Below are 26426 nucleotides of genomic sequence, written 5' to 3'. Positions count from 1 at the left end.
ATATACCCACCAAAATAAGGAGAAGGAGATGTTTGCACAAAGTTTATTGTTGTCCTCTCTACTAATATCCATGACTGCTACTAGTAAAAGATGGGTGTTCCACTATTAGTTATTTTTCCCTCTCTCTTTCCCAGTTCCCCGAGTCTTGGTAATTTGTGTCTTTCTTTTCAGGTATATAACGGCTCCACATCTGAACAGGCTGTTCATTTTCTCTTGGCGGTCTTCAGAGAGCTCACATCTCTGTATGGATGCAGAGACCCAAATCTTCACCCTAAGCCAAAGGTAAATGCCTTGCTCTGGAGCCACATTGAATTCTTGTTTGTCATGAGCATGGTTTCCTTAAGGGAAAAGAGATTTGAGGCTGCATGCAATAGAAGAGAGACTGGAGAGGATGCTCAGCAAAGGTTGGTTGTAATTTCCCCTCAAAGATGGAAGTCTCTTCTGCAACAGGTTTCACTTAAAACTTGGCTGGTATAGAAATGTAATAAATAAGTAAGAAATGTAATAAATAAGTAAGGAATGTAATAAATCCTTCAGAATCTTATGTCATCATAGCTAATCATACTTCATAAACAGAGTGAAGTGGGCCTTTTGAGTCGGGCTGACAAATTTTACTTTACTTTTTGTTAAATATCTATATCTGTATATCTTTCCGCCTCCAGCAATGTGATGTTCTTAAAGAGTTTATCCAGAACTCCAAAGTTCTTCCATCTCCAGAACTGGAGACATTTGCAGAATATCTTGTGGCTAACCATCTCCCCTCACTGACACTGAGCCCCCAGGATTCCAGTCACAAGAGGGTTGTGATTGAAATGGCAGTTCACACTGCAGCTGTTTTGCTGTCTGGACACAATCAGATCCTTGAACCTCTAAGGAATCTTGCATTCTCACCCAGCACCATGCAGGTAAAGAACTGTATGCTGAACTTTCCTTTAGCATTCTTATCCTCCACTCCTTAAATAATTACTACTTTACTTGCATTTGTGTTTCTCTTAGGTCATTTGCATTTTGGTGTAAATGGTGGTTTACCCTCATCTCCTTATTTTTCCTTCTCTTTGGTTACAAGAGAAATAAGTTAACTATTGTCAGGGTGGACACTGAGCCCATAGAATCCCAGAGTAGTTCTGATTCTGAGGAAGAGCAGTCGCTTCTGGGAGGGGAGCGCGCTCCTCTTTCCCAGGGCCAACAGCTGACGGAGATTCCTCCCACCAGCATTCCTAGCTTAGATAGCAGTCCAGGGAGTGACAGAGTGCGGATAGCAGACTTGGTGGACGCGCGACACAGACGCAGAGAGCGGTGCCAGATGGAGGGCGCGGAAAGGAGGCGTAGTGCCCAGTTGGCGCGCAAACAATGGCTGCGCCCAGAGGATCCAAGGGAAAAGGGGAGGGACTCTCCCTAGTCCTTAAGTTCAAGGGTCTGCCAGTAATTCCTTTTCAAATGGGGACCAACTGTTCCAACTTAGGGAATAGGTACTGTGCTGCTCAGATCTAGTTGCTACCTGTAGAGTTGTTAAGTTGTAAAAGAAGAATAAAGCTTGGAAAGGAATCTCTTTGTCTGTGTCTGGACTTGGCTACTGGATTAGACTGAGAGAGGCCTCCAAGGAGCCCTTGACAACTATATCTGGGGATTAGCAAGTGCTTTGGGCCCATCAGATCAGAGTATGACATAAAAGAGATGCCCTTATGTTACTGTAGAATCACCTTGATTCTCATTCTCTCTCTGTCTCTCTCTCCTGCAGAATGCTTTTTTGCCAACAATGCCAGAAGACTTACTGGCTCAGGCTGTGAAATGGTCGGCAGCAGTAGGGCTTCGGTGGTATAGTAAGTACTATGTGCAATCTTAAGAGAAAACTAAGAAGAGCTATTGTTTCAGTGATGCATTCCAATGAACAGGGAAGATTAGTTTTCTTAATTTCCAATATTGTATCATCTCAAGTTGAATTACCTGTAGTATCCATTTAGGCTCATGGACATGTGTCAGTGTGCCCTTTTAAAGCGGTGGTGGGAAACCTCAGGACCAGGGGCCAAATTCAGCCCTCCTGGGGTCCCAATCTGGTCTTTTGGGTTTCCCCAGATGGCCATGACCCCTTCCCCTGGCCCCACCCCCTTTCTCCCAACCACCAATCATTTGGAAGCTTCCTGACTTTTGTGCAGCTTCCCCCCCATTCTAAAAAGGTTGAAAGGCCTCTCCTAAGGCTTAATTAATGGCACTGAGTGTGTTAAGCTACACTATGCCAGTATTTTTGGTACTTTTTGTGTTTTTGGCCCTACCCCCTTTGCCCTTGGCCCTGCCCACTGCTAGAATGTGGCCCCGAAAGCTTTTCTGAGATTGAATTTGGCCCTTTGGCTTTAAGAGGTTCCCCATTCCTGTTTTAAAGTATCTGATAGTAATGTCAATTCCCAGAAATGAGAAGTAGTGATCAAATGTTTTACAAATGTGCATTGTATAAGTGATAGAAGGAAACATGGAAATTTATTTATTTATTTATTTATTTCATTTCTATACCGCCCAATAGCCGAAGCTCTCTGGGCGGTTCACAAAAATTAAAACCAAACGGCACACAATAAAACAATATAAAATATATAGAACATTAAAACCACAATATAACAATACAACCACAATAAAACCTAGCAGCAGTGCAGGCATTTAAAATACAGATTTAAAACAGCAAAGCTAAAAGTCTAGAAAGCTAAAACGCAAAAATGCCTGGGAAAATAAAAAGGTCTTCACCTGGCGCCGAAAGGAATACAATGTAGGCGCCAGGCGAACCTCACTAGGGAGCTCATTCCAGAGCCGGGGTGCCACAGCAGAAAAAGCCCTCCTCCTAGTAGCCACCCGCCTCACTTCCTTTGGCAGGGGCTCACGGAGAAGGGCCGCTGATGATGATCTTAAGGTCCGGGCAGGCACATATGGGAGGAGGCGATCCTTCAGGTAACCTGGCCCCAAGCCGTTAAGGGCTTTGAATGTTAACACCAGCACTTTGAATCGGGCCCAGAAATGGACTGGCAGCCAGTGCAGCTGGAAAAGTACTGGCGTATGAGCTCGCAGGCCAGTCCCTGTTAACAATCTTGCTGTCCTATTTTGGACCAGCTGAAGTTTCTGGAAAATTTTCAAAGGCAGCCCCACGTATAACGCATTGCAGTAATCCAGACGAGAAGTTATCAGAGCATGGATAACTGTAGCAAGGCTATCTCTGTCCAGATAAGGGCGTAGTTGGTATACCAGCCTAAGCTGATAAAAAGTGCTCCGTGCCACTGAGTTCACCTGTGCCTCAAGTGACAGTTCTGGATCCAAGAGCACCCCCAAACTACAAACCTGATCCTTTAGGGGGAGTGCAACCCCCTCCAGAACAGGTTGAATATCACCTAGCCGGGCAGACGAACCACCCACTAACAGTACCTCCGTCTTGTCTGGATTGAGTTTCAGTTTATTAGCCCTCATCCAGTCCATTACCGTGCCCAGGCACTGATTCAGAACAGCCACTGCCTCACCTGGTTTTGATGAGAAAGAGAGGTAGAGCTGGGTGTCATCCGCATATTGATGGCACCTCAGCCCACACCTCCGGATAACCTCCCCCAGCGGTTTCATGTAGATGTTAAACAGCATGGGGGATAAAATAGAGCCCTGTGGAACCCCATGGCACAATTGGCGTCGCACAGAGCAATAATCCCCCAGCACCACCTTCTGGAATCGGCCATCCAAGTAGGAGCGGAACCACTGTAGTGCAGTGCCTCCAACTCCCAACCCACACAACCTATCCAGAAGGATACCATGGTTGATGGTATCGAAAGCCGCTGAGAGGTCCAGGAGAATCAACAGGGTTGCACTCCCCCTGTCCCTCTCCCGGCAGAGGTCATCCCACAGGGCGACCAAGGCAGTTTCTGTTCTAAAACCAGGCCTGAAGCCTGATTGAAATGGATCTAGATAATCCGTTTCATTCAAGAGTGCCTGGAGCTGTCCTACAACCACCCGCTCAAGCACCTTGCCCAGGAAGGGGATGTTGGCCACTGGCCTATAATTGTTAACATCCTCTGGGTCCAGGTTAGGCTTTTTCAGGAGTGGTCTAATTACTGCCTCTTTTAAAGCGGCAGGCACCACTCCCTCTCTCAAGGAGGAATTTACAACCTCCTGGACCCAGCCGGACAACCCCTCCTTGTTTGATTTAATAAGCCATGAAGGGCAAGGGTCAGGCACACAAGTGGTCGATCGGACTTGGCCAAGCACCTTGTCCGCATCCTCAGGCCTCAGTAACTGAAACTCATCCAATAAAACTGGACCAGACGGTGCTCTGAACGCCTCTACCAATGGAACTGCATTAATGGTGGTGTCCAATTCATGACGAATTTGAGCGACTTTATCCTCAAAGTGCCGTGCAAAGTTTGCCGTGCAAACTTGTCACAGCGTGCTACCGAGGGTTCCACCGTCTCTCTCCCTGGCCCAGAATGTAACAGGCCGCGAACCACTCGGAAAAGCTCCGCTGGACGACACTGAGAAGAAGCAATGCTGGTGGAAAAGAACTGTCTCTTTGCCACCCTCACCGCCACAGAGTAGGCTCGATAGCGGGCTCTTACCTGTGTTCGGTCAGACTCAGCACGAGTTTTCCTCCACCTGCGTTCTAGCTGTCTCCCCTCTTGCTTCATTGCCCTCAGCTCAGGTGTATACCAAGGAGCTGGCCGGGCTCTGCTAAGAGGGAGAGGGTGCTTGGGCGCGATCGTGTCAACCACCCGAGTCATCTCTGCATTCCACAGAGCGACCTGGGCTTCGACAGGAGCACCAGCCATACCAGCAGGAAAATCCCCCAGAGCCCTCTGGAATCCATCAGAATCCATTAATCTCCGGGGGCGGACCATTTTAATAGGTCCCCCACCCTTGCAGAGGGGAAAGGCCGCCAGGAGTCTAAACCTCAGCAGGAAGTGATCTGACCATGACAAAGGGACAGATGTTAATTCCTCCACTTTCAGATCACCATCCTCCTGCCCAGTCGAGAAAACCAGACCAAGCGTGTGTCCTTTTATATGCGTTGGGCCAATGACATGTTGGGACAGCCCCATGGTTGTCATGGCGGCCATGAAGTCCTGAGCCGCCCCGGATACTGCGGCCTCGGCATGGAAGTTGAGATCCCCCAGGACCATCATCCTGGGGATCCTCAACACCAAGTCTGAGACCACCTCCGTCAGCTCAGGCAGGGAGTCTGATGGGCAGCGGGGTGGGCGGTACACCAACAGAATCCCTAATCTGTCCCAGGTACCCAACACAAGGTACAAACACTCAAGATCTGCACTTGAATGAGCAGGAAGCCTGGAGAGGGAGATTGAATTCCTATAGACCATGGCAACCCCCCCTCCCCGACCCTCAAGTCAGTGTTGGTGCTGCACCGAGTACCCAGGAGGGCACAGCTGGGAGAGAGTGACCCCTCCCAGTTCCCCCACCCAGGTCTCAGTAATACATGCCAGGTCAGCCCCCCCATCCACAATCAAATCATGGATGAGGGAGATTTTATTTTGGGCCAACCTGGCATTCAGCAGCAGCACCACCAGACCCGAGGGCAGACTGGTAAGGCTGCCAGGAACCATCAGGTTGGGGGAAGAACCAGAAGAGGGGACAGCTGTAAGGTGTCTAGCCCCTCTTCTCCTCAGCTGGCCTGTTAATCCCCCAATGCCATACCTCCCCCTGCCTGTGACCACAGTTATGGTGGCACCTCCCCCACCCCCTGAGTTGCCCAATAGTCCTCCCAGGCACATATTAAAATGGTAGGATATAAAATCCACAACAGTTTAAAAGAATATAAAAGATAAAAGACATAAAAGAGAACAGCAGCTAAGAAGGAGCAGATAAAGTCCACGTTTGCCCCTTTCCCCTTGTCTTTAAAGCTGCTGCCCTCTGCTGCTGCTATTTGCTGCTGGTATTGTGGCTGCTGGTGTCTCTGGAGAGGCAGGTGGGTGGGTCTTCAGATCCTACGTGACTCCAAGTGCGACGCTAAGTGCTCCTTCCCGAGCAGCCTCTGGCAGCCCCGCCTTAAGTACCTGTGGGCAGGGGCAGAAGCAGGCTCAGGCTCAGGATCCACCTGGTGCAGCTGCTGGCTGGTCCTCCTTCCCCAGGCTCCTTCTGTGGGAAACACCTGTGGGAAACATCTGTGGGAAACACCCACAGATATTTTGATGTGTAACATAGGATCAAGTAGCAGGGTGATTATAATCTATGGAAATATCCTGTTTATATCTGAAAGCATCTAGGGTTGCTGTTGTTTCTAAATGAAGTTATGAAATAAGATTCTGTGGTAGAGCTGGTTGTCAGAATGGTCAGATGTTTGTTCACTGTGATCAGGATGTCATTCTACTGAAATACTGAGCTCTCAGGAATTGGCCTCATTGGTCAATTGGCCTCAGTTGGTCACAATTTTAGCTAGAACAGAAGTAGAAAAACTTTGGGCAAGATGGGAGGCCCACTGTAATGAGTTTGCAAGACACTTCAATAAAATTGCTCACCTTTATGCTGACTTGAACACCACTGTTGATGCAGTATCTGTTGAGGTGTCCAGTGCACCATCTTATCCTGTTTTCTGGGATCAAGTTTTGGAGCCTGAAGAAGACACTTGCATCTGTACGACTCATCACGTGCTCTCTCGACCCTTGCCCTTCGTTATTTATTTGAGCTAGCTGCGGGGGACTGACCAGATGGAACAGGGAGTGGTGAATGTATCTTTATGTGATGGTGTGGTCCCTACTGCTTTGAAGGAGGCAGTGCTGCGACCACTCCTGAAAAATCCCTCCCTGGATCCAGAGATCTATGCTTACTATTGCCCGGTAACAAAACCCTATTTCTGAGCAAGGTGCTCGAGAGAATGGTGGCATTACAGCTGCAGGCACTCTTGAATGCAATTGATTATCTGGATCCATTCCAGGCTGAATTCAGGCCTGGTTTGGGGACAGAATCGGCCTTGGTAGCTCTGATGGATGACCTTCTTTGGGAGAGGGACAGGAGGAGTGCGACCTTGTTACTGTTCCTTGATCTTTCAGTGGCTTTTGATACCGTTGACAACAGAATCCTCCTGGACTGCTTCCGTGAGTTGGGAGTTGGAGGCACTGTTCTACAGTGGTTTGCCTCATACTTGTGGGGTCAGTTCCAGAGAATAGCATTAGATGACTGTGCCTCATCCCCATGGCACCTGAACTGTGTGGTGCGACACGGCACCATCCTGTCCCCAATGTTATTTAATATCTGTATGAAGCCGCTGGGAGCAGTCATCAGGAGATTTGAGGCAAGGTGTCACCAGTATGGTGATGGCAGCCCTATTTCTCTGTGACATCTGAATTGGGAGAGGTCATGCACATTCTGAACCGGTGCCTGGAAGCAGTTATGGCTTGGGTGAGAGCTAATAAAATGAAGCTGAATCCCAATAAGACAGAGACCCTGTGGGCTGGCAGTTTCCAGGTCTGGGCACTGGGCTGTTTGGCTGTTCTGGATGGGGCTATGCTCCCTCTGAAAGGGGGTGCTCCAGCATCCGTCTTTGTCACTGGAGGCCTAGGTGACCTCAGTGGCCCAGAGCACCCATTACCAACTTTGGTTGGTATGCCAACTATAATTGTTCCTGGATAGGGATAGCCTAGCACAGTGATCTATGCACTGGCAACCTCATGATTAGACTACTACAATGTGCTCTATGTGGGACTGCCCTTGTGCATGATTCAGAAGCTGTAGCTACTGCAGAATGCAGCAGCTAGGGTGCTCACTGGGATGCCTAGCTATGCTCACATAACACCTTTATTAAAAGAACCGCATTGGCTGCCTATTAGCTACAGAGCCACATACAAGGTGGCTTGGTAGTCATACAAAGCAACAACTTGGGACCAGGATATCTAGCAGATTGCCCTTCCTTTATATATACACAGCTGACCTGTAAGATTGTCAGACGAGACCTTGCTGGTCATTCCGAAATTAATAGAATGTCGCCAGACAATACCTCGACGGAGGGCCTTCTTAGTAGCGGTGCCCACCCTTTAGAAAACCCTCCCCAGTGCAGTTCGGGAGGCAGAAAATGTGGCAGAAAAAGATTTTACAGATAAAAGGGGTACACTCTTGTGCATAATTGGCTGGGCCTACGGGCAGACTCTAGTAACCTAATGGCATGGCCTGATGGACAATGGTGGGCCAACACAATTCATTCTTTAATGTGCCACAAGTAGGAAGCAGGAACTAACAGTATGCAAGCAGATGGATCCAGATGACAAAGCATTGAGGCAAGCTACACATTACATGGCAAGTCAAATCAAGACAGTACACCTATACGTGCTATATTGCATATATACCACATGGCTAGCCCAAGATCAGTCAGTGAGTTCATGGCCAGAATCCTTAAACAGAAATAACTGTAGTGTTAAGTAATAATAAAGAGAGCATATGAGCAATTGCAGGCCCCGTTCCAAACATTCTGTATTAAGAAGCAGGGTTTACAGAGTGTTAGCATTATCTCCCACATGGATTAAAGCCCCAGCACCTCTTTACATCATTCAGTGGCACTGATTCCATCTCCACTGCTGGCAAACAACAACGAAGGAACATATTCTGTTTTCCTCCATGCAACAATCCATCATTTTCTGACCTCCATTTAGCAACTCTTCATAAAAACAACTTCTTTCCCTCCACTCCAAACTCTTCTCCCATACCTGCTTCTTGTTAAGTTATACGGTTGCCTATGCCAACTCACATTAATTTATGCCAGGATCTGAGCCCAAGAGCCTGCTTTCAATAGTAGGACTGGATACTGGAATGTGGGAAGAAAAATACCTTCTTGGAGGGTGCCTTTCCCTCACCACTGAACAACTGCAATCTCCTGCCTCTCCAGATGTTGTACTGAGGCAGGATTTTATGCATAAGGGGTGCTTTCAGATGAGGCTTTTATTGTGCAATCACCCTGCCTTGTTATGGAATTTTGCAGGGGCGGGGTGATGACCTGGTCTTCAGTTTGTAGGCCTCTGTCAGGTTTGTTTCTGAGTGCAGGGAGTGGGATAGCAGTTCATTCTGAAGGAGAACCGCCAGACATGGCGGAGGTGTTTTCCCAGGCTAGTCCAGACATGACTAGGCCTGTTTCTCAAGTTACAAACGTCCAGCTGGCTGAGGATGAGGGTCCCTCTTCGCCCACCCACCCCTGTGAGAGGCAGTGAACAGAAGGAGGCAAGGCGTGGAGAATCTGATCTAATAGATGCCAGACGCAAACACAGAGCAAAGAGGGAGAAGGCAGGGGAGGAACTTAGACAGTCTACCAGATTGGCCTTGCATGAGAAGCTGCGCTCAGAGACCTCACGAGACAGAGGGTCCTCCCTGCTCTTAAGTTAGGCTAGTGAGCTTGCCTTCCTCTTCAAACAGCAAGCAACTCTCTCTCTCAACTACCTTTTGAATTCTCCTGAAGGTAATCCTTTGTAGACTGAGAGTCACTGAGAATTTGCATCTGTATGACCCTGTGAAGTAATGGATTAAAGCTGTATACTGAAGCCTCCCATCTGTGTTTGTTTTCGGTGTTGAAATAAAGTGGGGACTAAAGGAATCCTGACAGCCTCCCATGTTTTCCCACCACTTCTTCCATTTTTTTCCTTACTAGAAAAAACCCATTAAGAAGGAAAAGCCGTATTAGCTGTGTAATACCTTTTGATTGGTAGTACTGGGAGCCCTCTGTCTGGAAGTACCCTTTGTTTCAGTGATTTCTTCTGTACGTACAACACAGACAACCAAGGATTGAGCCCATAATTCTTTCCCTTTCCCACACCTGATTTCTCCTCCCCTAACTTTCCTCATTGCAGCCAATTCCCAAAGTTTTACTTTCTGTCTCATTTTCTTTTTCTCTCTATTTAGGTCTTGGTTTTCTTATCAATCTACCAGCACGGTGGAAGGAGAGAGATTTCATTTTCTAATGTTCATCTTGTTGATTTATCAATAGATTAATGGAGGAGCTAAAAGTCAGAAAGCATTCTCCCATCCAAATTCCTCTTGCTCTCCCCCACCTCCCTTTTCAAACTTCAGGTGTAGCTCTAGAAGAAGTTGAATGCTGGCCAGTAGTCATTTACACAGGATTTGTATAACATTAAAGGGTTTAGGGAGGCAAGTTCAGAGGACAAAAATCAGCAAATGCTGATTTAAAATAATGTATTTTCATTGCTTGCCTCAGAGCACATAACTTACAGTGATCAACAATTATAATTTTGATGTCACAAAACTAACAAGGTGTTGAAACCATTGGTCTTTATGTACTAATCTGATAATCTCTTTACTTGTGATGGCTACCCTAGGTTTCAGTTTTATGTGCACGCATAGCATAAAAACAAAACAAGCAAAAGGGGAGAGGGAGGCTTCAGTTTTAGCTGCTATCCACATGAGTACTATTAAAAAAAAAGGGGAGGTGAACACCTGAAACCCACAACATTTGGAGGCTGTGATTTTCAGCAGGAAGATGTGTAGGAAAAGGGATAAGTGCTTGAGTGTAGTTTTAGAATTGCCCTTTGTTCCATTACCATACTGTTATGATAATTCCCCCCCCCCTTTTTGTTTTTCAAACAGCATGTCGAAATGGTCACCCCTGCGCTATTGGAGAGGTAAGAGCTTCCACTGATGGTGTATTCGATCTAGTTTATTGCTTTAAAAGCTGGCTGTGTTATATTTTACATAGCAGGAAAGCAAAGCTAAACAGATCTAGCATCTTAAAAGACTGTTGGATATGCCTGAGCATTATATAGCAAAACTCTGTTTTCAAGAACAAAACGGTACAGGAGGTTGGTTCGCACAATATGGATGAAAATCTTGCCCAATATTCCCTGACAGTGCACCCCTTCTTTTGGGAGCGGGGTTTGAAAACAAAACTGCAGGATTGGATATATCTAATGGATGCAAGTCAGGATAGGAGAGCTATCCAGTCCTCTGGTTTCAGTAGATGGTATTGTGGCTTCCAAAAAGATACTAGAAGCTTATCCCCATGCTTTCAGATGCTGCCATTTTCTCCTTTGAAGCAAGCCTTCACTGAGCTATGCTTTCAGACAATGGCTTCTGCCTATTTAGATGGAAGGTATGCTAAGTTGCCAATTATGCAGCAATTATGTATTTGTGAAGCCCTACAAATACAGAATATTGTTCATTAGATATTGTTCTGTGAGTTGCATTCATCTCCAAGAAAGAAATGTAGGGCTCCACTGTTAAAAACAATGTCTGGAAGAATATTATCTGAGAAAATACTAGTAATGTTATCTGATAAAGATCGTTATGTTACTAAACAGGTGGCTGTGTTTGTAATTGGAGCTAAGAAGAATAAAGCAAAGTTTTTAAATTCTATTTCTGTTAATTGTAAAGATTGTAAACAGAGAAAACCCATCTCTGTTTTAACTTTTTGCAATAACCTTTGTTGTTGTTCAGTCATTCAGTTGTGTCCGACTCTTCGTGACCCCATGGACCATAGCACGCCAGGCCTTCCTGTCCTGAGCTCTCTCCTGGAGCGTGCTCAAGTTAATAACCTTATTATTATACAAATAAACTTCTTCAGTATTGTCAACAAATCTAGCTTCTCTATATCTGATTGTAATCTTTGCTCTCTCTTGTTCTTTCAGTGTGGTATTCCTATGGAATATGGTACATGTATTGAGTGTGGCGTTCAAATAGGAGGCTGGGACCACAAACCACTGGAGGACTTTCATCCAGCAGAGTAGGTTTTTATTTCAACCACTCAGAATGCAGAACTGAATAATCTTTCATTTATGCCTGTTGTAATGCCTGTTATATAAGCAACACCTCAAACCTCTAAATGTCCTTAATGTTTGTTCTTTCTTGTCATATTGTTGTTTTGCCTTGAGGAAGTTTTTCTGTTCCTTTTTGCCCGCAGCTGCAGCAGTGGACACAGCTGCAGCAATGTTCTCTGGCTTGTGGAGATCCTTAGGTCTTTCTGAGCCTCCTGGGCATTTGATCATTCTTTATTTTGTTTGTTTTTGAATTTCTAATCTTCCTGCTTTCTTCTTGTTATATCTCTCCCTTGTTTTAACATTTGTGCCTCATTTTCATTTTGGCTGTTGGATGTTCCTTGTGTGCCTTGGGGATTTATGGCCTCCAAGGTGCTATTCAACTGGTCTACGTGTGTGTGTGTGTGTGGGGGGAAATTCCCCCCTACTGACAGTCATTCTCAGTGTTTGCGCTTTCTGGGAGAGGGGCACATCATTGGATCTTGCCCACATTTTCAGGGCTTTACCAAACAAGCCCAGAGACGTAGGTGCTCTCATCTTAACACCCTTATATGGGAGCAAACTGTGAAGGCTGCTGATTTCATAGCCCAGAATCGACCCCTTTGTACTGCCTCTTCATTGATTTGTTCCAAACTGGCTCCGTACATGTCCTTGCTAACATCAGATGTGCATCCAGCTAGAGCCTGCCTCTCAGGCATTTCCCTCCATCAAATCCGGGGCTTCCACCTTGGCACTGTATTCAGTACTGACACACTCCATACCTACAGCTGCACCCAAGCCTGAGGCTCCTACTCATTGATATTCTATGGCTTTGGGCAAACCACAGAAGAAACATAAGTAAATGATTGCCCTGCTGGTGTCAAGACAATTGGAATTGGCTGCCGTGGTCCCTAATATTGTCCCATGGGAGTCTTTCAAACTCAATGCTATGAATGACTCTGTCATTTCCTTCTCTGTCACCTCTGCTGTGGTTGCCTACTCCAGTACTGAAGAAAATGCAGGTGGAAATAGAACTCTAATGTTTGGATGATGTACAGTATATTGGCTCCCTTTCAGTGGGTAAAATCTAGGACAAGACTGTACACTGCCCTCTGTATTGAGATGCATCACCAGAGTCCTGTTTTTCAATGGATTCATAGAATCATAGAATCATAGAATAGTAGGGTTGGAAGGGGCCTACAAGGCCATCGAGTCCAACCCCCTGCTCAGTGCAGGAATCCAAGTCAGAGCATCCCTGACAGAAGGCTGTCCAGCCTCGTCTTGAATGCCTCCAGTGTGGGAGAGCCCACCACCTCCCTAGGTCATTGGTTCCATTGTTGTACTGCTCTAACAGTCAGGACGTTTTTCCTGATGTTCAGCCGGAATCTGGCTTCCTGTCACTTGAGTCCATTATTCCCTGTCCTGCACTCTGGGATGATGGAGAAGAGATCCTGGCCTTCCTCTCTATGACAACCTTTCAAGTACTTGAAGAGTGCTATCCTATCTCCCCTCAGTCTTCTCTTCTCAAGGCTAAACATGCCCAGTTCTTTCAGTCTCTCTTCATAGGGCTTTGTTTCCAGTCCCCTGATCATCTTTGTTGCCCTCCTCTGAACCCTCTCCAGTTTGTCTGCATCCTTCTTAAAGTGTGGTGCCCAGAACTGGACACAGTACTCCAGATGAGGCCTAACCAGTGCTGAGTAGAGGGGAACTAGTACTTCCCGGGATTTGGAAGCTATACTTCTACTAATGCAGCCCAAAAGAGCATTGGCCTTTTTTGCAGCCACATCACATTGTTGGCTCATATTCAGCTTGTGATCGACAACAATTCCAAGATCCTTCTCGCTTGTAGTGTTGTTGAGCCACGTCTCCCCCATCTTGTAACTGTGCATTTGGTTTCTTTTTCCTAGGTGCAGAACTTGGCATTTATCCCTATTAAATGTCATTCTGTTGTTTTCTGCCCAGCGCTCCAGTCTGTCCAGATCACTTTGAATTTTGTTTCTGTCTTCCAAAGTATTAGCTATCCCGCCCAATGTTGTGTCATCTGCACATTTGATCCGCATTCCCTGCACCTCCTCCTCCAAGTCATTAATAAAAATGTGGAAGAGCACTGGGCCCAGGACTGAGCCCTGCGGTACCCCACTCATTACCTCTCCCCAGTTTGAGAAGATCCCATTGATAAGCACTCTTTGAGTCCGATTCTGTAGCCAACTGTGGATCCACCGGATCGTTGTTTCATCTAGCCCACTTTGAGCTAGTTTGCTCATCAGGAGATCATGGGGCACTTTGTCGAAAGCTTTGCTGAAGTCAAGGTATATGATGTCTACAGCATTCCCAAGGCCTACAAGGGAGGTTACTTGATCCAAAAATGAGATCAGATTCATCTGGTAGGACTTGTTTTTGACAAATCCATGTTGGCTTCGAGTAATCACTGTATTGTTTTCAAGGTGCTTCCTGATGGATTGCTTTATCAACTGCTCCAGAATTTTCCCAGGGATTGATGTCAGACTGACTGGTCTGTAGTTCCCAGGTTCCTCCTTTTTACCCTTTTTGAAGATAGGGACAACATTAGCCCTCCTCCAGTCCTCTGGCACTTCCCCCATCCTCCATGATTTCTCAAAGAAAATTGACAGCGGTTCTGAGAGTTCTTCTGCCAGTTCCTTTATTACTCTAGGATGCAATTCATCTGGCCCTGGAGATTTGAACTCATTCAAAGTAATTAGGTGTTCCTTGACCATATGCCTATCGATCTCAAGCTGGAATCCTGTCCCTTCAGCCTGTACTTCGCCTTTGCCAGGGGGGTCATAGACCCTCTTTTGGGAGAAGACTGAGCCAAAGTAGGAATTGAGCACCTCTGCCTTTTCTTTGTCATCTGTTATCGTTTTGCCATCCTTATTTAATAGCTGAACAACCATTTCTTTCCTCTACCTTTTACTATGCACGTAGCTGAAGAAAGCCTTTTTGTTGTTTTTAGCATCCCTCGCTAACCTCAGCTTGTTCTCAGCTTTAGCTTTCCTGACGCCATCCCTGCAATTCTGTGCTACCTGCCTGTAATCTTCCTTTGTTACTTGGCCTTCTTTCCACTTCCTATATGTGTCCTTTTTTGTTTTCAGGTCATCCCTAAGCTTTTTGTGAAGCCACACTGGCTTCTTCTGTTGTCTTCCGCCTTTTCTTCTTGTTGGAATTGTTTGTAATTGTGCCTTGAGAATTTCCTTTTTTAAAAGCTCCCACCCATCTTGGACTCCTTTTCTTGTTAGCATCGCTTGCCATGGGACCTTACTGATCATTGTTCTGAGTTTATTAAAATTGGCTTTCCTAAAATCCAGGGTACGCGTTTGACTACACTCGGCTTTTGCTTCCCTTAGAACCAAGAATTCAAGTACAAAATGGTTGCTTTCCCCCAGCGTTCCTGTAACTGCTACTTTATCCACTAAGCCATCTCTGTTGGTTAGGATCAAGTCAAGGATAGCCAATCCTCTAGTTCCTTCCTCTACTTTCTGTAGGAGGAAGTTATCTGCCACACAAGTCAGGAATTTCCTGGAGGGGCCATGTTTTGCAGAATTTTGTCTCCCAACAAATATCGGGGAAATTGAAGTCCCCCATCATGCTTCCTTAAAACATTGGCTATTTGCTTTTCAAGTTTTCCTCATCTTCTCCTTGATTGGGTGGCCGGTAGTAGACTCCGACCACCATGTTCCTTTTATTCTTTGCTCCATTTATTTTGATCCAGATGCTCTCGATGGGGCTACCAAGCTCATCCTCCTGTATTTCTGTGCAGAGATATGTATTTTTCACATATAGTGCAACCCCACCTCCCTTTCTGTTCCTCCTGTTCTTTTTGAACAAGTTATATCCTTCAATTGCTGTATTCCAGTCATGAGAGTCTGTCAAGGGCTCCTTGGAGGCCTCTCTCAGTCTAATCCAGTAACCAAGTCCAGACACAGACAAAGGGATTCTTTTCAAAGCTTTATTCCTCCTTTACAACTTAACAACTCTACTGTTAGCAACTAGATATGAGCAGCAGAGTACCTATGCCCTAAGTTGGAACAGTTGGTCCCCGTTTGAAGGAGAATCACTGGCAGACCCTGAACTTAGGGGCTAGGGAGAGTCCCTCCCCTTTTCCCTTGGATCTTCTGGGCGCAACCATTGTTTTCATGCCAACTGGGCACTACGCCTCCTTTCCGCGCCCTCCATTTGGCGCCGCTCCCTGCGTCAGCATCGCGCGTCCAGCACGTCTGCTTCCCGTGCTCTCTCACTCCCAGGACTGCTATCTATGCTAGGAATGCCGGTGGGAGGAATCTCTGCCAGCTGTTGGCCCTGGGAAGGATGAGCGCGCTCCTCTCCCAGGAGCGGCTGCTCTTCCTCAGAATCAGAACTACTCTGGGATTCTATGGGCTCAGTGTCCACCCTGACATCATCCCCGCTCCCATGAGGCCCCCCCTCGTGCTCCTCCCCTGGGGCCCCGGGTTTGTGGGGGTACAGCTGGTGGAAGCGCCTCAGCAGCAATGGAGCATGCACATTTTCCACGGGTTCCCAGGATCGGTCATCAGGCCCATACCCCTTCTAGTCCACCAGATATTGCAAGCGGCCGCGAGAAAGGTGGGAGTCCAGAATCTCTCCGACCTCAAACTCCTCCTCCCCCTCCACCAGCACTGGCGACGGGGGGGGGGAGCTGACTGAGCGATGAGGGTCGCCAGAAACCAGGGGGGACAGCAAGGACTGATGAAAAACAGGATGGATCTTCAGGGAGGGGGGGAGAGCCAGGCGAAAAGCAACAGGGTTAATCTGGGCTGTAATCTGGAAAGGCCCCGTGCGGCGAGGCGTGAGCTTCCTTGCGGGCGAGTGAGAGGGGAGGTATTGGGTGGACAACCAAACCCAGTCCCCCAGTTGCAGAGACAGACCCGGCTGGTGCTGCTGGTCCGCAGAGGCCTTGTAGGCTGTCTTGGCTTGCTCGAGGGAGTCCCGTAAGAGGTGGTGTAGCGCTCTCAACTCCTCTAAAAAGTCATGGGCCGCTGGCACCGAAGAGGGAGCTAGGGTGGACAGGAAAGCCTTGGGGTGGTAACCAAAATTGGCAAAAAATGGAGTTTGGCGGGTCGAAGCATGGCAGGCATTGTTATAAGCAAATGCTGCGAGAGGCAGCAAGGAAAACCAGTTATCTTGCTGGTAATTGACATAACAGCGCAAATACTGCTCCAGAGTCGCATTGGTGCGCTCGGTCTGACCGTCTGTCTGTGGATGGTGGGCGGAGGAAAGATGGAGTGTCACATGGAGCAACGCAAGTAGCTCCCTCCAGAAATGGGCAGTGAATTGGGCCCCCCTATCCGAAATGAGACCCTCGGGCCATCCATGGAGGTGGAAAACATGCACCAAGAACAGTTCTGCTGTCTCCCTGGCTGTGGGCAACCCAGAGCAGGGGATGAAATGGGCCATCTTAGAAAACAAATCCACCACTACCACCAGAATGGTGGTCTTACCGTGTGAGGGAGGCAAGTCAGTGATGAAGTCAAGGGAGAGCAGTTTCCAAGGTCCTGAGGGGGTAGGCAGGGGGTGAAGCAAGCCTGTGGGCTTGCCTGAGGGGGCCTTCGCCCGCTGGCAGGTTGAGCAGGAGGTGACATAGGACTTGACGTCCTGACACACACGAGGCCACCAAAAATCCCGCGTCGCTCCATGCAGGGTCTTGGCGACGCCAAAATGCCCAGCTGTGGGGGAGTCGTGGCACTGATGGAAGACCTTCTCGCAGAGGGGTCTAGAAGGCACATAGACCCGGCCGGAACGGTAAAGCAGGCCACCTCGCAAAGAGAAGGGGGTAGAGTGGGGGGGCAGAGGCTAGCCCCAATTCCTCCACCTTTGTGCGAGCAAAAGCATCCTGAGCCTGTGCAGAGAGAAGGAGCTCCTCCCAAGAACGAGGCACCGCAGCTACTGTCAGGCCTTGGGGGGGAAGAATCAGAGGAGGTGGGATTTTCCTCACTCCCTGGCTGGAGGTCAGGCTTCGGAGAAAGAGCATCAGCTTGTAGGTTGTCGGAGGCCTTCACATGGCAAATCTTAAGGTGGAACCGAGAAAAAAAAAGTGACCACCTAATCTGCCTCTGGTTTAAGGCACGGGCTGTCTGAAGATGTTCGAGGTTGCGATGGTCGGTTCTAACTTTGACTGGGTGCTGTGCCCCCTCCAGGAGATGACGCCAGGTCTCCAAAGCGGACTTGATGGCCAACAGTTCCTTCTCAAAAATGGTATAATTTCTCTCAGACATGTTCAGCTTCCTGGAGTGGTAGGCGCAGGGTTGCAACCCGCCGCCCTCCCGATCTGGCTGAAAGAGCACCGCCCCCACCGCAAAGTCAGAGGCATCAGTTTGCACTACAAAAGGCTTCCTGGGGTTGGGATGTAACAGGATCGGCTCAGAACTGAAAAGCCTCTTAAGTTCCTCGAAGCCTGTTGGGCCGATGCCATCCAATGAAAAGGAGATTTCTTGCCCTTAAGGAAGTCCGTGAGAGGAGAAGTCAGTCGAGCAAAACTGGGCAGGAACTTTCTGTAAAAATTAGCAAAGCCCAGAAAACATTGCAAGTCCTTCTTGGTGGATGGAGCCTGCCAGGAGAGGACAGCCTGGACCTTTGCAGGATCCATCCTGATACCGTCAGGCGAGATAATGTAGCCAAGAAAGTCCAAAGAGGTTAGATCAAATGCATGTTTCTCCAGCTTGGCATAAAGATGGTTCTTGTGGAGGCGCTGGAGGACGGCGGAGACATGACACTGACACCCGGAGTATTTTTCGTTCCCTTTCTTTCCCTCTTCTAACTACTGGAAGGATGGATGAGAAAACTATCTGGGCCCCAAAGTTCTGGAGTTTCCTTCCCAAAGCTTCAAAGTCTGATGTGATTTCTTCGTAGCTCCACTTGGCGGTATCATTTGTTCCCACATGGATGAGAAGAAAGGGATACCTGTCAGTGAGCTTTATGAGTGCAGGCAACCTTTCAGTCACATCTCTAATCCGTCCTCCCAGGAGATAACATACCTGGCGAGTCCACAGATCTTCGCAACATACTTGGGTCTCGATCCCACGCAGCAAGGAGTCTCCCACTACTACCACTCTTCTCTTCTTCTTGTTGTAGGCCTGGGTTTCATCCCCTCTGTTTGACTGACCTTCAGCCTCTTGCTCACTCTCGTGTAGGTTCCCCTGTGATTCTTCCTCTGCAGGCTGTCCTCCAGTCTCATCCGCAAGTACCTGGAATCGGTTCCACAGCTCCACTGGTGCAGAGTGGCATCTAGTTCTTCTTCTCCTAACTGTCACCCTTTTCCAAGGAGTATCCTCTACTCCATTTTTCTTCACCTCAGCATTTCCCACTGCCTCCTCTTGCTGTTGCTCTTCAAGCTTCTGGTCTTCCCTTTGCTGCTGTAGTTCCCCCATTCTGTCCAATAACTCTTTGTGTTCTCTTATTCCCCAGAGGGTCTACAGTCGCCGCTCCAGTCCACTTACTTTTTCTTCCAGCAGCGTGATCAACTTGCATTTGTTGCAGGTGTAGGCCATGTTGTTCTCAGGCAAGAAAACAAACATTGCACACACCTTGCAGGTCACCACCACTGGGGAGTCTTGTCCTTCCATTGGCTCTTTTCTCTTTTTGTGTCTAGCTTTGTGATTGTTCTAGACTAGCCTGTGCCTGCTCCTCTACTCAGTAGAGGTTAAAAGCAGAGTCCCACTGGTGTGGAAGTGTGTGTTACAAGACAAATAAATGATAAATAGTTAAAAAATAAAATAAAATAAAAAAATGAAAAAAAATGTTAGGGGCCTCCCCCTTGACCTCCCCTGCCGAACTCCCCTGGCCAACTCCTGTTTGCTCCCCCTGTCCACTTGCTCTGGTCGCTCGCTCTCTGGGAGCTTGCTTGCTTCTGCAGTCCCTGGACCAGCTGGAGCAGCTTGCTCGGCTCTGCTCTGGTTTGCTCAGCTGGGAGGCGGGAAACAGGCTGAAGCTTCCTGCCCACTCAGCTGCTGGGAGTACTCAGGCCACCCGCCCCCAATTCATTTGGAGCTCTCAGAAGCACCTGGTGAGCTCACAGCCACTCAGAAGGATAAAGGGCTGTCCCCTGGGCTTCCTGCATCCCACTTACCTCTTAGCCTCTGTCTCTTTTGTCTCTTCTACCACTGCAACTCCCCTGGCCAACTCCTGTTTGCTCCCTGTTCTCTCGCTCCGGTCGCTTGCTCTCTGGGAGCTTGCTTGCTTCTGTAGTCCCTGGACCAGCTGGAGCAGCTTGCTGTGCTCTGCTCTGCTCAGCTGGAAGGTGGGAAACAGGATTTAGTTAACCACCCCTAGGAACTGGCATGGAGAGACTCTACTTGGGAGAAGGCTCATTATTACTATCGCCAGCCTAGTCCCTCCCCCTCTCCTGACTATGACTATCACGCCCACCATCAAAGAACTACCTCAATGATCTCCACACCACCTGAAACTGAGATGGTTACTGCACAGTTTGTCTTCACTGTCTCTAATTTTCAAGGCTGTATGGCTGCATACCAGCAGTTCTCTGGGAGAAGGCTGTTCTTTTGACCATTTGCCTGAGGATAAACGGAAAATGGCAATGATATTTTAGATCAGCACGTCAGTACTGCACACCATATGGCAGAACGTGGGTCGAAGGCTATTGTGGGGACAATTACTCTGCACTGCCATGCCTGGCTGCACTCAGCAGGTCTAACCCAGGATGCACAATTCAGAATTGAGGATTAATCTTTTGACAGTTAGGGACTCTTTAATTCCAGGAATGATATTTTGGATTATGCCCAGAAGATGAAAAGCAAAGTTTGCAAGATGGGCTTAGGCATTCAGTCTCCTGCCCTCAATCACTCTTAGACCCCTGGCCAAGGGTGGCTTCTGCTTGTCAGCCTTCAAGATTGCTGGGGGCTCAGTAGTCTTGCTTTCCTCACAGGCATCCCATCCAAACAATCTTTTCAGCACTGAAAATATTGGTCCTCCTCTATACACAAGAAGTCCTCTATACACATCTTTCAAAGTGATGTCTTTTATTTTCCAATTGGTCACACCTGCCCGCTTGCTTCTGTTGCAACAGCTTTCAGCAGCCAGCTTCCATCTCTTCTCAGTGCCTGGGAAAAAAATACTACAGATATCTGGGTACTTACCATTACATGCTTGGATTACACCACAGAATTCACTTCTCTTCTGCTCCATTTCAGTGTTTTGTTCTACACATCTGTCTGAGTGCTGCAGGAGGATATAGGAATTATTTTGGCCAAGGGCACAATAGAACCTACAGCCTCTAGTTGTCAGGGTGGAAACTGAGCCCAGAGAGCCTCAGAGCAGTTCGGATTCTGAGGAGGAACAGCTATCCGTGGGAGAGGGGCGAGCTCATCCCTCCCAGGCTCAGCACCTGGCAGAGATTCCTCCTGCCAGCATTCCTAAGATAGATAGCAACCCTGGCAGTGAGGGAATGCGGGAGGGGGGCTTCTTAGATGCTCGACGCAGACGCAAAGAGCGACGAGCGATGGAGGGCGCGGAAAGGAGGCGTAGTGCCCGTTTGGTGCACAAGCAACGGCCGCCTCCCATGGACCCAAGGGAAAGATGGAGGATCTCTCCCTAGCCCGTAAGTTCTGGGTCTTCAAGTGACTCTCTTTCAAACGGGGATCAACTGACTACTTGAAGCTTAGGCCACCCTGCTGTTCCTTGCTTTAGTCGCAGGTGATTAGCATCTGAAAGAGTCATTAAGTTGTAAAAGGATTAAAGCTTTGAAAAGAAATCCTTTAGTCTGTGTCTTGAGTTGGCTATTGGAATCTACTGGGGGAGGCCACCAGAGCGCTCCTGACACTTGTCACAAGAAACTGACTTATTCCATAATACCCAAAAAGACTAACGGGCTACACCTCATACTCAGTCTCAGAGGAATGAATTTCTTCATTTGACTGAGGAAGGTCCATATGATGATACTGTCCCCCATTCTGCCACTCCTCCATTGAGATGATTGGTTCGCCACTATAGATCTGGGGATGCAAACTTTCACCAGCTGGGAATCAGTATTTGCTAGTAGTATATGACACTGTTCAAACTGTGTGGTGACACAACCACTAAAAATAAAAGTGTGGAGACTGTGACAGATGCACTTATGGAGTATGTTGTGTTGGAATTTGGCCCACTAAACTGTATTTGTAGCAGTCAGGGTAAAGAGTTTGAAACATGGCTGCTTCAGGAATTGTGCTGGCAACTCCAGATAACCAAAGCAAAGACAAGTGTTGGCTACCCTGTAAGTAATAGATTGTGGCACGACTAAACCAAAAATTCATTCCAGAGTCCTGATAAGTGAAGACCAGGGGATTTAAAGTTTCTGTATGTTGTCTTAGCTTATAATACTAGCAGATATTCAAGTATTCTGTACTTTCCGTATGAAATAATTTGTGTGGACTGCACAAACCCATGCTCCTGTATGACTAGATCATCAGACAACAAGAACAAGTCAGGCCTATATCACCAGATGAGGAGAGTGGCTTAAGCACAGGCCTATGTCAGTGACCTGATGGAAGTTTTGAAAAAGTAGAACATCAAATGAGGTGAATGGCCTTGCTAGTCATTCCAAAATGAATGGAATGTCGCTGTGAAATATCCAGATGGCGGGCCTTCTCTGTAGTGGCACCCACCATCTGGAAATCTCTCTTGTGTAGTTCAGGAGGCAGAAAACATGACATCTTTCAAACGACTCCTGAGCACACCATTGTTCACACAGGCCCTGGGCTGTAAGTAAATTAATTAGGCTGCTCCATTTTACTGCTTCTTGATTTTTTTACTGTAGTTGGAAGTGTTTTTAAAACTGTGTTCTAATGCTATTTTTAATGTTATGTTTTTAATATTGTATTTTAATATTGTGAACTGCTGAGAGATTTTTATTATATTCAGTGGTATATAAATGCCATACATAAATTAAAATAAAATGACAAACACAAGATGTTAGAGAAAAGATGACCTACACCCCCACCCCACCCCCAGGAAGGAGAGAGGGGATGGCTCTGAAACTTGAAACAACCGAAACAGTCTTGAAAAATTATTAACAGTCACCAAAAGTTATGCCTTTTTGGTGGAGCTCTTATATAGTGGTAAAGAAACTTAGCAATCTTTCCTTTCTGATACAGAAAGCACATTATCACCCCTTTGTAATACATGGAGAACTGGTACACCAGTTCATTAAAATAAAAGGGGAACTGGTTGCAGATGGCTAGCAACGCTCCCGAGGTGACCCAATCTTAGAGTAGCGATTGCCATGAAACTTTAATGGCTCTGAAATGGTGCCACTGGAAATGGCAACATGCCCACAATGGAGAGTACTGACCTTGCCTCAGCTCTCCAGTGACAAATGCTCATCCTCTAAACATAGAACTAGAGTGAGCAGACAAACACAAAAACTTTTGTGGTTGTTGGATTATGTACCTTCCTAAAATGTGGTTATTTGCTCAATTTGGAGAGGGAAAGTTGTAATGATTATTTAAGCAACACATCCAATTACTAAGTGATGCTGTTCCATGTCCAGGAGTGGCCAACCATTTTGGATCCGGAAGCTGAATTGCTCCCCACCCCGCCCCCGCCCCCCAGGGCTGGATAACGTCAGGGGGCAGGCACCTGGCTGAGGTGCCAGCTGGACCTCTTCCATCTAGTGCTTTGGATGGGGAGCCAGCTTTGCTCATCCCTTTCCTGCATGGGGAAGGCAAAGGGCAAGTGAAGCACACTTGTCCAGGATAAGCCTTGACCTCAGGACTCAGCCGGCACTGAGAGCACACAGTCCACTCTCCCATCCCCTCTCCCTTTTAAGGGAGCCAGGCGTCAGGGAGAGGCCTCTCCTGAGACCTCATGGGCCAGATGGGACAGCTTGCTTTCCCATCCCTGCATTTACTACTTAGCTAAAGTTACTTTTCTGACTAGTCCATTAGTTGTTTTATCTTTGGGACATTTCTGTAAGATCAGATCTATGCTGGGGGCCTGTGTTGCTGGTGTAACATGCAGTTCTCTAATAAAGCTGTTCTCCTAAGCATGTTTTACAATATCCCCCAAGCTTGACAGGGTGGGGGTGTTCATTCAAGTATTCCAAGTGAATCGCTTCTGGAACAGAATTGTAGTGTATTCTACTTCACTGCTTGTACGTTGTTTAGAAGTAGAAGAAACGAATTACTGTGCTGTGGTTCTGCAGTGTTCTCTAATTTACTTATTTCAATTTTTCTGGGGCAGTCTGGATTTCCATCTCCAATTTTTCTGGGGTGGTCTCTATTTCCATCTATAATAATAATAGATGTGTGTCTGTCTGCTTGTCTGTCAGCACCATAACTCCAAGACTACGAAACCTAAACACATGAAATTTGCTATGTATGCTAAGGGCACCCCAGGGATTTGCACCTCACATGGTTTGGTTTTTTTTAATGCATTAATTAGTTTTAATTAATTTCAATGTGTCCATGTGTTTGAACCCTGCAGCACAATCCTCAGTCAGTAGGTGGCAGACATTCCTAACCAGCACATAGCACTACAGTTGATACAGTTTGAAGCCAGGGGGCAGCAGTTGGAGGGACAGAGTTATACTGTTGCTCCTCCCTCCTCTCATGGGGCAGCCCCCCTCAGGGGAATGGACAGACACCTCCCTTAGGGGATTAAAGGGATGCACCATGGCAGGAGCTGTGCATCGCTATATGTTCACTTTCTATGATAAAAGCATAAATAATATGTCCATATCAGTTCATTTTTTTTGTTTTGTGTTATAATCTTATGAGATGGCCATTACTGACTGATGGTGTCTGAGAATCATAGATTTTAAACTTTTATCTTAGCTGATAGAAGATGTTAAAACATAGGAAAATCTCTCATGTTTTGTAGCAAGTGTGCACATTCACTTTGTATTATTCTGTGCAGGACTACCAGGGACAGGACACAAACTGGCCATGTGCTTGGAGATGCTGTGAAGAGAGATGCCAAGCTAGCATCTGAGAGGGAGATGTCTCCAGCTGTCTTAATTGTGATTCGCTTGCTCACTCATTTGGCATTGCTCCTGGGAGCCTCAAAAGATCCCCAGGTATTTTTTTTTTAAGAAAATGGCCACCAAATAGTTCTGTCTGAAATCCATTGCAGTGTGGGAACTGAAGATGAAAATGGAGCTATCTGAAAAATCAGTTTTCTCTTGGAATCATGTAGGGAGATAACAGCAGGTGCTAGCATTATATGTAATTGTAGCAAGGACATTGCATGTATGCTGTCTCTCTGACTGATAATTTTGAATAATTCACTTAACAGAGCAATCCTATTCCAAGGGCCATAGGATATGTTAGATCTTCCCCTCCAAGGACAGCAAGAGAAGTCTGCCCTTGGAGTGGGAGATTTGCATTCAGAACCCCCCTTCCCCCAAGCTGCTTTGGAAATCTCAAGAGGCCAGTTCTTCTCCGATGGTAGAGAGTGGGGAGAGGAGGTATACCACGGGTGTGCTGGGGGAAGGGGCTACTAGACAAAAAAAGGTGAGTAAGGGAAGACATGATAGAGGTGTACAAAATTATGCATGGTATGGAGAAAGTGGATAGGGAAACAATTTTCTCCCTCCCTCATAATACTAGAACCTGGGGTCATCCTATGAAGCTGATTGGTGGGAGATTCAGGACAAATAAAAGGAAGTGCTTCTTCACACAGTGCATAGTTAAACTATGGAATTCACTTCCACAAGATGTAGTGATGGCTACGAATCTGGATGGCTTTAAAAGGGGGTTGGACAAATTCATGGAGGATAAGGCTATCAATTGGTACTAGTCAGGAAGGATATATGCTACCTCCAGTATAACAGGCATTATGCCTATGTGTACCAGTTGCTAGCGAACATGAATGGGAGGGTGCTCTTGCACTCAGATCCCACTTGTGGGTTTCCCACAGGCAACTGGTTGGCCACTGTGTGAATAGAATGCTGGACTAGATGGACCCTTGGTCTGATCCAGCATGGCTCTTATGTTCCTATGGGGGTGCATGCTGGGAGAGCAGACCTACAGCCCTCCTGATCCCCAGATATGCACCCAAACCAGCTGCAAATCTATGCCATCCCTTCCCTCCTGTTTTAAGCTGATATGCTGATTACATGTGCTCTGAAGTCACCAGTCAATTCAAATCAAGTGAAGATTATCCTGTGCCTCAGCTAGTACAATAAGCAGCTTGCTCTTTTTCACACCCCCATGTGTGGTTCTATTCCACCCTGCCTGCTTCTTCAGAAAGTAGCTTGGAAACAGGGAAAGGGGGGGAGAGAGAGAGAGAGAGAAAGCTGACTTGAAGTAATGGTGTCTGCATGATCACAGTCTTGAGACGGAATGGAGGATGAAGGATGTGCAGAGTGCAGACATTCAAATAAGGCTCTAGCAGGTTTCACCTGGAGTTGCAAGACCTGTCCCTAGGGCTGTGGAGAGGAAGAAAGGCAAATCTTTGATCCTCCATTTTTGAAAATACAAAATCTACTCAGAAATGTCTCCATCTTATGCAAAGCACACACGTTCCTTTGGTAGTGGAAACAGAGAAAAAAAGGAAGTATTTATATTAACAAAGCTGGAGATGATTTTAGATCCTGTACTAAGTAAAAAGTCACTAGAAGCCACATTTGGTAGCTTTACCTAGTAGTTAGAGGGGATGAACCCCTCAGAGAATAAAGTTCCAGCTTCAGGTGGTATAAAATCCTCTTCCTCCAGTTTAAGGTTCTACTGTTGAATGGTTATTTTTTGGTATTTTCCAAGTCATAAAAAAGGG

The 26426-nt window shown here is 47.0% G+C and overlaps 1 protein-coding gene across 7 annotated transcripts in view; it reads left to right on the top strand.

Moving 5' to 3' along the window:
* The window catches only part of LOC146353923 (E3 ubiquitin-protein ligase RNF213-like), a 208397-nt gene that overhangs the window by 147867 nt on the left and 34104 nt on the right, over window positions 1–26426 (top strand). For all 7 annotated transcript variants that reach the window (XM_084837681.1, XM_084837679.1, XM_084837677.1 and 4 more), the window contains 6 exons: window positions 172–282; window positions 663–905; window positions 1739–1820; window positions 10549–10583; window positions 11586–11680; window positions 24570–24729. In XM_084837681.1, the coding sequence (XP_084693807.1) occupies window positions 172–282; window positions 663–905; window positions 1739–1820; window positions 10549–10583; window positions 11586–11680; window positions 24570–24729 (726 nt within the window). The remainder of the gene's footprint in view (window positions 1–171; window positions 283–662; window positions 906–1738; window positions 1821–10548; window positions 10584–11585; window positions 11681–24569; window positions 24730–26426) is intronic.

This window comes from Heloderma suspectum, chromosome 2, assembly GCF_057233095.1.
Source record: "Heloderma suspectum isolate Gila_16-S chromosome 2, 16-S_ref, whole genome shotgun sequence".
Classification (NCBI taxonomy): domain Eukaryota; kingdom Metazoa; phylum Chordata; class Lepidosauria; order Squamata; family Helodermatidae; genus Heloderma; species Heloderma suspectum.
This window is presented reverse-complemented; position numbering and strand designations above follow the sequence as displayed.